This window comes from Capronia coronata (assembly GCF_000585585.1).
Source record: "Capronia coronata CBS 617.96 chromosome Unknown acBCG-supercont1.2, whole genome shotgun sequence".
NCBI classification, from domain to species: Eukaryota; Fungi; Ascomycota; class Eurotiomycetes; order Chaetothyriales; family Herpotrichiellaceae; genus Capronia; species Capronia coronata.
Genome location: NW_006912894.1, coordinates 4216738 through 4228499, shown reverse-complemented (window position 1 = coordinate 4228499; position 11762 = coordinate 4216738). Strand labels below are relative to the sequence as shown.

The following is an 11762-nucleotide window of genomic DNA, read 5'->3' as shown; positions in this document are numbered from 1 at the left end:
ATGTAAAGCTACCTGCCAGTGGTTTGTAGTAGTCGCAGTCGCAGGCGCAGGCGAAATTGCAGTCGCAGTCGCAGTTCCGCAGCTGCGATTCCTCAAGCCACGACGCGGGTCGCGTCAAGTTCGTTTAATTAGTTTATCAAGGCAGATAGATAAAACCTCTGCGGAGATTCGTGGCGATCAATTCTCCAACTCCGTCTCCGACTATAATATACAGCGAGGACAGTATACTGCAACATTTTTTACACAGGCAACTGACTCTTGTCATCCACTGCTTCTCACCCGCTTAGGCTTATTCATGAATGCAGTCGCTCCTTTCTAATGTGCCGCGGACGCTTCTGGGTCTCAAGACACCCACAGTCTACCAGCCTGCACGCTATATCTCCTTGACCGGTGCGATTGAGAAGGGTCTTCGAGAAGCCCAGCACGGCGCAAGCAAACATGAAGCACGCTACGCAATCCCTCAACATGGAGACCAGGCCCGGTCAGCCATAAGAGAGCCTCGAGGCACTCGCGGAGAGGACGACCGCCGGGAATGGCAGAGGAAGATACCGACGAGAGACATGCAGCCGCGAGAGGAGGAAGAGAGACCAGCCCAATATAGGGTAGGAGTGCCTACTTCACTCCCATACACAACAGCAGGGTCGGAGTTCATTTACGGAACCTTTTCTGTCCTGTCTGCGCTCAAGGCCGGAAGACGGAAACTCTACAAACTCTACCGCCTGCGTCCACCAGCTTATGGCAAAGGATTGGACAAGCCAACAAGAGCGAGGACAAGGGCTGATCAATCGGAGGAGTTGTGGGACGATACAGAAGCACAAGAGGATGTCTACAACCTTGCAAAAAGAACCCGGGTGGAGGTGAAGGATGTTTGGGGACCAGATTGGCACAGGATCCTGTCTAAAGCCGCAACGGGACGCCCACACAACGGCTTGGTGCTGGAGGCTTCTCCGCTGCCCAAATTGCCAGTTACAAGCCTGTCTCCCGTCGACAGGTCATCAGACGAGATCACTGCTGCTGTGGGCTGGGCTTCGCAGGAGGATCAAGAGGTCAACCGTACATTCGATATCCGTGGAAAAATCGCGACCATCCCTTCCGTGCGGCCATCTCATCGGTATCCTTTCATGCTTCTCCTCGACTGCATCACCGATACTGGAAACTTCGGAGCGATTGTCCGCTCTGCCTGGTTTCTTGGAGTCGACGCTATCCTCATCCTTGAGCACGGCACAGCCCCGATAGCGTCCAACAGTCTGAAGGCATCCGCCGGAGCTCTCGAGTACATGCCGATTCTGCATGTCAAGAATGAACGTGCTTTCGTCAAGAGTTCGCGTGAGAATGGCTGGAAGTTCTTTGCCGCGGATGCCCCCAGCGACGAACTTCCATTGCGCAGACGCTACACCAAACGCAACAATACTCGAATGCTGGGGTTTGAAGGAGCATTATTGAGCCACCCTTGCGTATTGGTGCTTGGTAACGAAGGGACGGGGATTCGTGACTTCATGAAGTCTCTTGTGGATGGTATGGTCGGGATTCCCAACGCAAGGCCCCATGCCGGAGACATCGACAGTCTCAATGTCAGCGTGGCAGCGGCTTTGATGACCCAGAGGTTTTTCGATTCGGCTCCAGCCCCCCGTGGTTCAGAGTAAATGTCATGGCATGCGATCTGCACTACGCTTGAATCCATTCCAACGAGTAGATGGGGCTGTTCCGTCTGAAAGGAATGACAACGTCTGCAGCCGTCGAGTCTGTCCCGGAGCCGCCGCTGACCGACAACATCGGGATCACTTTCTCGTCCTTGGCGGAGATCTTGATCTTCTGACGGCTAGGCTCGACCTGATAGAAATTCCGACCAAAGGCACCAAGGAACCCTTCCAGTACCTCCTTGGACAACTGGCTCTGTCCAACAACTCCCTTGGCCACAGCGTCCTCAAACGCCTCCAGCACAAGCTGCGTCGCATACGGCTGAGTGAATACACCGGCCGCACACTTTCCCGCATCGTGGGCGCCCAGACCGCCTTTCTTCGCTCTCAAAGGATGCGGCGCCGAGTCGGTGCCCAAAAAGAATTTGGGATTACCGCTCGTCGCGGCCTTGAGCAAGGCCACCCGGTCACTGGGCAGCTTTGCCACGGGTTTACAGAAGTTGATCGGATCGCCAGCCCAGTCATCAATGATCAGAGAGAGATGGTGAGCCGTGATGGTGCCGACAACATTGGGCCCACATTTCTTGACAGCTTCCACGGCGGCGGCAGTCGTGCAGTGCTCTAGGACAATGCGGAGTTTGGGGAATCGACGATGCAGATCGAGCAGAGTGGGCAAGAATGCTTCCTCGGCGTTGAGCACCGTGATGTCCTCGGCAGGCGGTGCTTCGCCGTGCAGGTTCAGAACGAGGTCTTCTTCCTCCATTGCTTTGAAGACCGGGTAGAACTGCTCATAGTCCACGACTCCGGACGCCGAATTGGTCGTGACTCCCGCCGGGTACGATTTGACTCCATAGATCCCAGCTTTCTTGGCCTCGCGGATCGTAGCTGGAGTGATGGAAGGGTGTAGATATAGCGACATCAGACACTTTGCGTCGGTATATTTGGCGATGGCGGACTTGTATGCTAGCGCATGTTCGACCGTGGTAATGGGCGGAACTAGATTCGGCTATAAAGCAACACAGCACAGAAAACAAAGGTCAGATAGATGTTCCGTGTTCAAGTCTCAGCATATACAACAACTCAAAGACAACCACTGAAGCATTTTGCTGAGTGAACCCGAGGTAGTATCGAGGTATCAAGGGGAAGAACTTCGCATTGGCATTGGCATTGGTATTGCAATCGTCCTTACCATGACAAAAACCGTGTCCACGCCGCCTTGCTTGATCGTGGGCGTGACGGCTTCGAGCATTGCGCCCTCGCGGAGGTGGACATGGAAATCCGCCGAGGCTGGGAGGACCAGGCCGTCGAACAGTCGGGGGGACATTTTGTGGAGGGAGGGACGGGGAGAGAGGGTTAGGTAGGTATACAGCAGAGAACAGCCGGCGAGACTTCAAGAGAAAGACGAGGTAGGTATTGTACGTCAGGTACCTGAGAGAAAGGACAACGACGGCGTGGTACGCGCTAGAAAATTGTCACTGTCGTCAACTGCTACCAAGGGTAGTGTGATTCACCATATTGAAATGCCCTAAATGATACGGTGGAACTCTGCATCATCAAGTGCTGTGATCCTCCCCTTCCCAGTTTGCCCCTTTTTCCTTCAGGAACTTCGTAAATTACCGGGACACTTATAGTCTCCTTAATACCAGGTATGAGTCCTGTCGCAACTACCGAGACCAGCATAGTAGCCACGGCTGGAAACTATACCTCAGACAACGCCTGGGAGGGCACAACAAACACAATACTCTCTCAACCGGATCCCCAAGTACCGTACGTGAGACGGTCTGGTTCTGACGGAAGCGAAGTATAGCCTACAATCCGCAAACAAAGAAATAGTGTGTGCTGATGTCCCGTTGCCGAACATCAGTCAAGCCATGTTCGAGAGGCCGATATATCCATTAAGTCTCTCGTCGTCAAGTATACTGCGTACAGTACCTCGGAACTAGGTCAATCTCCACCAGTCCCGATCGCTGATCAAGAGCTCCCTGAAACACATTCCGTCTCAACTCCTCCCAGGTATTCACAAGCTCAATCTCAATCTCGATCTTCGTTACCCCATTTCCAGTGTTTCGAACAGTAATGCATGATAATTGCTGGCCCTCTTGGTACTCAACCAAGTGCCTTCCGCTTCGAAATGCTCAATTGCAGATCCCTGTCTACTTCCGAACGCCAAATGTAGCATTTCGCCATGCCATGACGAGTTTTTTCGTTCATGTGTGAAACAAATAGCGCTATCGCTTCGCTGAAATCGCAGGTCATGTACAATTTTAGTCCTATGAATTGGTCAGCATGGCAGTTCTTCCAACAAAAGGGTCAGTCATACCTCATCCGTCAGGCGATCCAGTAATTGTATGCTCAATATCATCACGAGCAAGCCGAGCGTGACAATCACCAGGAGCCCAAAGCCAAACCACCCTAGAACCATCGCTGCCGTTCCGACGCCGGATTTGACGCTTCCATTCCCCAGGTCTTGGGCCACAGTGCTCGCTGCCACGGCGGCAGTATGCTGCCACATCACCGACACCAATACAAAGACCGACGCAATGAATATTGTAGCCAGAGCCACCTGTGACACAGCCCTTGATGGGAATGGTCGGACTTCCCGTTCGGAACCGTCAGGGCCGGTACTGGTGTGCCAGCCTGGAAATGTCGCCAGCAGGAGGAAGGTGAGGAAGGCCAGGACAATGGCGATGATCAGCAGATATGGGAACACAATGGCGTTCTTGAACGTGCTGGCAACCCAGATCAGGTTCAGGGGATCTTGATCAATGCTGACGAGGTCCGCCAGCGAGGTCGAATTCTGGTTGCACATCCACGCTCCCCTATCCACTTTGATACAAATCCCGAAATATCCCACTCGCACATTGAGGTCTGCATTGCCCACAATATTTGCTATTGCCGTTGTGACCGATGGGTCCACCTGGACACTGCTGAAAACGGGGGCATACTGTTGGTAATATAGGGAGATGAGGTAGATGTCGGGAATGAGAGGAGAGGTAGAGGAACATCCTGCCAGAAGTAATGCTAGAAGGAACCAGTCAGCTCAATGTGGTCAGAACATCATGCCGTAGAGGTACTCACATAGTAGGATGATGGCAATCGCAATGAATATCATGAGAACATGGTGGTAGCCGATGAGTGGGACAAATCTCCGCCATCCTGTGGCAAACCTGGGGGCCATTGTTCTCGAGGTCAACGCTCAGTGCCTGTGCTTTGTTTAAAGGTGCCGTCCGTGCGGACGGAGTAAGGTGTTGGAGCTCAGCACGAGCAGTAAGTTGGCCTGAGCCCGGTTCAAGTGGATGGTCAAGGCTGTTCCACAATGTCGGTGTGATAGAGTGCGATATCGAGGTCAGTGAGAGGTAACTGGTGGGATACGGTCTGTTCAAGTTCACTGAATGAAGATTGTCAGTGGCCTGTATTTTGCAGTCAAGGACGATAGAGAAGAGATGGAGGTTGATGGGAGAGAAGAGAGGCGTAGCTTGGTTTAGTTCTGCAAATATCTGAGACTGGTTTTGCAAGGCGCCAATTGCCATGGCGGTCTAGGGATTTGCCATTGAAATGCGTGAGGCTGGTCCGCAGTGTGAATGATTTAATCTGGTGGCAGGAAAACGATGCTCTGGAATCTGCCGCAGACGCTCCAGAGAAATGGCGCAGGGAAGGCAGGGATCTGCCAAGTGGGTTATGTTTACATTTAACTCTTTTGGTACTAGTGCTTCCGCCAACCTTAACCTTCAAATTGCCGTTGGTGGTTGGCAGCCTTGCAATGACGTCGCCAAACTCCTTATCATTCCCCTGGCCTCTCTGTATGAGATTCTGCCGGTCTATCGCTCCTGTTCTAACAAAGCTGGTCGTCGTTCATGTTTTCACTCCAATATCCGGAGTGACCATAATAGTATTCGTCTTAATGATAGTCCACACTCAAAGGCCTCTGCAAGTGACCAAAGAGTGTCCCGCCGCATCATAACGTAGCCAATAATAATCAATCCGCTGCTTCATTTTGTGCCCAATATGAAGTAAGCCATTCAAACCAATCTCAACCGCGCACGTCACAACCCAGACCCAATATCTTTCTCCATAACAGTGATAACGCCTTGCAGAACACCGCTAACCAAAGTCCCCCACCGATCATGCTGAGACAAACGTAAATGAACTGAGGCCCAACCGTGGCTTTCGGCCCGGTGACTCCATTTCTGAAATTTCATCTTCACTGTTTGGGACGAGCGCATCTTCACTGCCCTGTAGGGTCTTTCTAGACTGCAGTTTGGAAGTCAAGTCATCACTGCCCCCGGAGCGCGTCTTGGTATTCATGCCCCTGTGTGAAGTATTCGTCGTTTGAAGCACCCTTGTTGTCGTAGAAGGAGTGGCTGGACTTGCCGCATGTTGACCCAAAGACTTGAGTGCAGATTGTCGGACTTCGGGTGATTGCTTGTCGAACGTCTTATGCAATTGGATTTCGTGGCAGACAGTTTGTATATTCCCTGCCTTGGGTAACATTCTCAAGGCGGCAATTTGTGCTTCAGGGGACTGGGCTGAGAATGTTCGGTCTGATTTTCGGGAGCCTCGCGGAAAACGTGTGGAGGTCTGCTGGTCCGCCCCCGGCTGGAAGGCAAACTTTTGTAGCAGAGCCTCATTCTGTTTCCGAACATGATAATCGAGTAAGTCCTCGAAGGCCCTGGGATCATCATCTTGATTTAGTTCCTTGGAGTCACTCAGCCCAGCAGGATCCTCATCACCGAGGCTCCGGCTTGACGGGGAAGAGGTGCACCGAGGCGACGCAGAAAGTACTGAAGATGGCCCGACAACCGGTGATGACTGAGGCACCGACTGTAACGTATCTCCATCCTGAGAAGCCCCTTCCTTTTCAGCCTCGTCGTTGATTTTGCCATCTCGAGTCTGATCAGGACTAGCCACTTGCTGAACCTCCCAACTCAACAACATTTCGTCAATAGAGCTGTCCGAAAACACCTCAAAAGCAGCTTTCTTGCTCTTCTTTGCCTTGGCAGGCTTCTGTGCCAGCGGGCTGGACTCGTTAAGTTTTGAGGAAAAGAAAGGGCTTTGTTTCACAGCCTTCGTTGGGGAAGGGTCAACGGAATCGGAGCACAGTCTTTGTCGTTTCGGTGCTTGGTATGTGGACATTGTGGAGGCTCGTGCGATGAAGTTCAACTGGTCTGAAGCAAGGGAAGGCCCCGGTAGGGAGGTACCACTGTGTCTGAGAGCTGGAGCAGAAGATACGAGCCTCGGCTCCCAGGAAGCGTTTCGGTTGCGTTCCAGGAGTCGGTTTTGCGAGGGAGAAGGTGTGAGACTGTTCGGGTCAAGCTCAGCAAGCGGTTGGCGTTGTGGTTTGAAGAACGTCTCGATTGATTTCTTTGGCTTCAGATCCGCAGCCGGTGCGTGACTGTGTCTCCGATTTCCACCTAGAACTGGACGGGACACTGCACTCAGCTGAATGGGTTGTTTCGAGAAGGGATCCAGGTCGCCGCACGCAACACCGAGAGACGTTTCTGGATCGACATAGGGACCTAGATATGGCATGTCGGACTCGAGCAGGCCCGGTGCGAGGTCGTTGAGGAAGACCATCTTTTTTGCAACGGGGCAAAAGACCCGGTGGTGCAAGAAGGTCAACTCGGCCTGCTGAAAACGTTCGGCATACTGGTTCGGTACCATCATTTTGCCCTCTAATTGGACTATCCGAAGGATCTTTTCAATGTCCCTGTACTTTCGCACGTAGCCATGTGCGGTTTTGAGCCCCATTTTGCCGATATTGGGAAGATAGTCACAGCCGCTCAGAATAGCCATCCTCATGAACATTGAATCGGTCCATCCGGCCAGACTCATCTCTTTGCACATGGCGAAATCGCTTCGCTCAACCTCAATAAGCTCGCCATATTGATTGAGCTTCGTCAGCAGACGTTTGGCACCGAAGACGAGAAGGTCCGAGTCTTCAGATAGAATTCCATCAATGATGCCCTTCTGTTCCAGATACACCAGTTGGGCATCGGCTTCATACGGCGCGACGATGTACTGTACGTTAAGCTTCTTCAATTCTTCAATCAACTGTCGGGCCATAGCAGGTGTGACATCCACGGCTTTTTGAAGTTCCTGGTGCGCTTGTGAGGTTTTACCTGCTCTGTGCAATTCTAGACCCAATGCCCTGGCCTCTTCTCTTTTCTTTCCCCTGGCAGCGTTTGTTCCGGCTTTGCTAGGTAGATTGTCGCCGTCGAAGACTAAATATGGGGTAACTCCAAAGTCCAGAAGCATCCGTACTCGACTCAAGACAAAATCGATGTGTATGGTGGTGGGCTTGTCGAGTGCGAGAGCAAAGGCACAGCCCACCACGCCTCGATGCAGCCATCCGTAGGCGTCTACCCCGATCGTCTGTCCAGCGAACTTTTTCAGCGTACAGTGTTTGTGGATCGACTTGAGTAAAGGCAACAAGCCTGGAATTTGTTAGCCAGATGCAGAAGCCAGGATATGAGTCGGACCTTTGATGCCCATCTTCGCATAGATGCGACTGCCTTCACCGCCTGTTCCAATCGACTTCAAGCAGGAAAATCCAGTTCATTAGAACGAATGAAGGGGTCGAACCAAGGTAAGATCTAGACAACAGCAATTGCGGACCAAGGCTATCCGGGCCATTGACTATAGAGGTGTTGTCGTTGTTACTAGGTATTAGCAGGAGATGGTATGTGGTGATATGTAGTGCGCATGTTTTCACGGTGCAGGATGTCGATGTCTTGTCGCCTGCAATTGACGCGCCGCCATTCAGAGACGCGCTCCGGGGAAGGAAGGCGCGCCCCCCATTCGGCCCTTGCCGAAGATTAGCCGGCATCAACTTTTTTGGGCGGCGGAGCAAAATGTCGATAACGCATCAACAATTTACTATCAAGCTTGAAGCCGATCTCAGTCCAGGGCCAACTGTAGGCACATCAAGAAACAATGGCTCGCTCTCTCGGTAAGGTGCAGAAGCAAATATCTAAAAAGCGTGGAGGAAAGCCAAACAGCCTCCATGAGAACAGTCGAGATGCAAGGAAACTCAGAACAGCCGCTGCAAGAGAGGAGAAACTGTCCCGTATGATGGATGCCGCTGTCAGGGCGAACCAGATTTATGGTAAATGCTGCGTCTTGGGCGACATCGCATAGTGCTAACAATGCTATCCACAGTTGAAAGAGTGGCGTGGTTTAAATCGGCGCTCCAGGGCTCGGCTGGAGCCTTGACTGACGAAGAGGTGCTTATTTTAACGCAAAGGTAAGCCGGCCTTGGAATCCTACAGAGCCATTCTGACAACTCCAGCTTCATTGACCGTGAAGATGAACAGCTGGCCGAAGCGAAATCACAGAGGAGACCCGGCAGACCGCCCACGAAGCTCGAGGAGCAGATCCAATTGCGAAAGGACGCAGAAGAGCGTGAATTCCGCGCCGGCTTTTGGATTCCCGAACTTCGCAATGAGGAAAGTCGAGCCAAGGTCGAGAAATGGGGAGGGGAATGGGGCGGTCTAAACACTTTGGACTTCGTCCGGGTCGTGAAATCCGGTACCATCAAACCTTCAAGCTTTCCGCCCAAAGGCCTCTCTTGAGGGTTTACATGTCCGGAGAGCTTGTAGCTCCCGAACCCGGAACCTTGCAGCTGCAACTGCCTCGTCAACCTCCTATTGTACGAAGCCGCGGGCCGTTGTCGTCCCATAAGGAGACGCAAGCCCATGCTCTTCCCGAAGGCTATATGAGGGCTTGTGCCGTGGGGGCAGCCTGCGGGCGACAATATTGAGGCATCCTCGCGCGGATTACTTCAACCTAAGAGATGACGGCACAGTTATCCGATCACATGGACCCTGGCCGGTCGTCGTCTTCGGCGGGTCCAAGTTTTGGTAGTCGAAGATGTCCACCAAAAAGAGTTGACACGGCAGCGTCTGCAAGGACGTGAATCATGCCCCTTCGAGGGATTTCAGAGCCTGCCGATTATGGTCTGGGAGGCGTCGACAATGTTGAGATGGCATAGGACCATCTGTGGGAACCGAGTGGTTGTTCAGTGTTGTGCGATGTGGTCTCAGAAACTCAAGATATCGGAGCCTGGTGGCGGACGGGCTTAGGGACCACTCAATACCACTACATCTGTGTCCAGATAGTGTGACAAAGGCTTAGTGTATTACACCAAATCTGACGCGATAGATGCTGTCAAAGTGCTTCGTGAGCAAAAGTACTTGCGTGATAGGCATGTAATGAGACATCTCAGCCCTTGACGGGAAGGACAAGGCTGATGCTTAGTCATCGCCAATCTTCACGTGCCGGCAGCGATTCTCCCAGAAATTTATCCCCGGTTCGAAAGTAACTCGGCGACAACGGCTCCTTTACCACTGCATCCATCTTCGAACTTCACTTGCTGCAGCAATTCTCCCATTTTACCGACTCAAAGCTCCTGCATCTGGAAGAATAACAAGATGACCGCTCTCAGAATGTTCAACCGGGCGCTGTCCAAGGCGACTCTGCGGCAACCGACGGTTCGCTGCGCTTCCTCTGTTTCCAGACTTGCGGCTCGTCGACCGCTATGGCAACCGGCAATGAAATCGTCCTATCCTGCCTTTTCAACGTCGTTTGCAAGAAGAGAACCAGCTGGTGAATGTAAGAGCACCCGGACCGGATGGAAAAAGGACCCTGGCTAACATTTGCTCCAGCGGATCAAGAACTTTCCGAGAAATTCAACGCTGAACGAACACTCGAGCTCGAGTCCAACGATTCCAACAAGACTGCTTCTATCGACGAGTTCGTACAAAACAGCCCTTGGAAAATTGAAGACAAGGAGGGCACACACGAAGTCACCCTCACGAGGGAATTCGGAAACGAAAAGTAGGAAGACCGTGAGATCGCAATCCCCAAGAGCCGTTTGCTTACGAATATCTATAGGATCAAGATTCAATTCAGCGTCGCCGAACTCGACAGCCTCGCGGAGGAAGATGAATTCGATGAAATGGACGAGGACGGTGCGCTCGATGACGAACCCGACTACAGCAGGGGCAAGAACACGATCAATCAATCAGGGACGAGAGGCGGAAAGATCGACGTTATGCCTGAAGACAGTATTGCCCCCGCCGACAGAAGTGAGGCCGACGATGCCGACCTCGACGACTCCCTTCCCGCCTATCCTATACACCTGACGATCACCGTCACAAAGCCCAGCAAACGAGCAATCGAGATCCGAGCCGTTGCCGCGGAGGGAGCCATCGAGATCGAAACCATCAGCTTCTTCCCCGACGAGTCCCTGCTTGAAGCGGATACCCCCAAGGAGGCCCTAGAAGCCCGTAGCCTGTACGCAGGCCCGCCGATCAGCAACCTGGACCCGGAGCTTCAAGCAATGCTTGACAAATATCTCGAGGAGAGAGGCATTGACGCCCAATTGGCCAGCTTCTTGCCAGAGTATGTCGACTACAAGGAACAGCGGGAATACGTCAAGTGGCTTAACGGTGAGTGGCCATCCAAGACCTGGCAGATCGCAGCGCTAATGTTACTACAGACATGAAGAAGTTCATTGACGAATAGTTCATTGACTGGAGGCGCACCACCGCAATTGCAAACTCATTCTATCACCCCTAGAGTCTCTACTTTTGACATATGCCTGATATCCCCCCAAAATGTACACTATTATGACAGCAGCAAGGCTGATCAACCATAATTGAATACCCTGTCAAAATACCGCCCTTACGGTATATCTTTTATTTCATTTATTGCCCTGCCATGCTCTCTCGGTCGAGTCGGAAAGGATCTTTATCTATCTGATGTCTGGCCTGGACCTTGTGCTCATTCTCTTGCCTAGCTTCGTTGTTTTGTTTTCTGTTCATCATCCCGTGCTACCGTGCCACCGTGCAATTGTTAGCAGCTAACTCATTGGAGGAAGTTGTTCAAATTTCGATAAGCGCCCAATATCGACAGATACTATCAGATCGCGAGGCCTTTTCGCACGTCAATAAAGGCTAGGACGTGCCCTGCAGTGTCTCATGTTGTGCACCTCTGGCAAGTTATCTAGGTTCACGACTTGTGAGTTCGTGGCGGATAGAGGGGAACACCGTCGATGGGATGGAAATCTTGCTGTTGAATGGCGGACCACGGATTTGCTCGGAGCAACAATTTGCAGTGACGGAT

General features: G+C 52.2%; 6 protein-coding genes across 6 annotated transcripts; 3 read left to right on the top strand and 3 right to left on the bottom strand.

The window, feature by feature from the left end:
* Positions 1 to 299: 299 nt before the first annotated feature.
* On the top strand, positions 300 to 1643 carry A1O1_03201 (uncharacterized protein; the record flags this gene model as incomplete). The annotated part of the gene is made up of 1 exon (XM_007724107.1): positions 300 to 1643. One exon carries the CDS (start codon positions 300 to 302, stop codon positions 1641 to 1643), a length of 1344 nt encoding a protein of 447 aa, XP_007722297.1.
* A 22-nt stretch (positions 1644 to 1665) lies between these two features.
* Positions 1666 to 2961, bottom strand: A1O1_03200 (dihydroorotase, homodimeric type; the record flags this gene model as incomplete). Its single annotated transcript, XM_007724106.1, has 2 exons — positions 1666 to 2643; positions 2827 to 2961. 2 exons carry the CDS (start codon positions 2959 to 2961, stop codon positions 1666 to 1668), a joined length of 1113 nt encoding a protein of 370 aa, XP_007722296.1.
* Positions 2962 to 3951: 990 nt separating this feature from the next.
* On the bottom strand, positions 3952 to 4815 carry A1O1_03199 (uncharacterized protein; the record flags this gene model as incomplete). Its single annotated transcript, XM_007724105.1, has 2 exons — positions 3952 to 4658; positions 4716 to 4815. 2 exons carry the CDS (start codon positions 4813 to 4815, stop codon positions 3952 to 3954), a joined length of 807 nt encoding a protein of 268 aa, XP_007722295.1.
* A 944-nt stretch (positions 4816 to 5759) lies between these two features.
* On the bottom strand, positions 5760 to 8129 carry A1O1_03198 (uncharacterized protein; the record flags this gene model as incomplete). Its single annotated transcript, XM_007724104.1, has 2 exons — positions 5760 to 8071; positions 8117 to 8129. 2 exons carry the CDS (start codon positions 8127 to 8129, stop codon positions 5760 to 5762), a joined length of 2325 nt encoding a protein of 774 aa, XP_007722294.1.
* A 441-nt stretch (positions 8130 to 8570) lies between these two features.
* Positions 8571 to 9208, top strand: A1O1_03197 (uncharacterized protein; the record flags this gene model as incomplete). The annotated part of the gene is made up of 3 exons (XM_007724103.1): positions 8571 to 8742; positions 8796 to 8880; positions 8926 to 9208. 3 exons carry the CDS (start codon positions 8571 to 8573, stop codon positions 9206 to 9208), a joined length of 540 nt encoding a protein of 179 aa, XP_007722293.1.
* An 858-nt stretch (positions 9209 to 10066) lies between these two features.
* On the top strand, positions 10067 to 11162 carry A1O1_03196 (uncharacterized protein; the record flags this gene model as incomplete). The annotated part of the gene is made up of 4 exons (XM_007724102.1): positions 10067 to 10247; positions 10301 to 10472; positions 10530 to 11086; positions 11137 to 11162. 4 exons carry the CDS (start codon positions 10067 to 10069, stop codon positions 11160 to 11162), a joined length of 936 nt encoding a protein of 311 aa, XP_007722292.1.
* Positions 11163 to 11762: the final 600 nt, after the last annotated feature.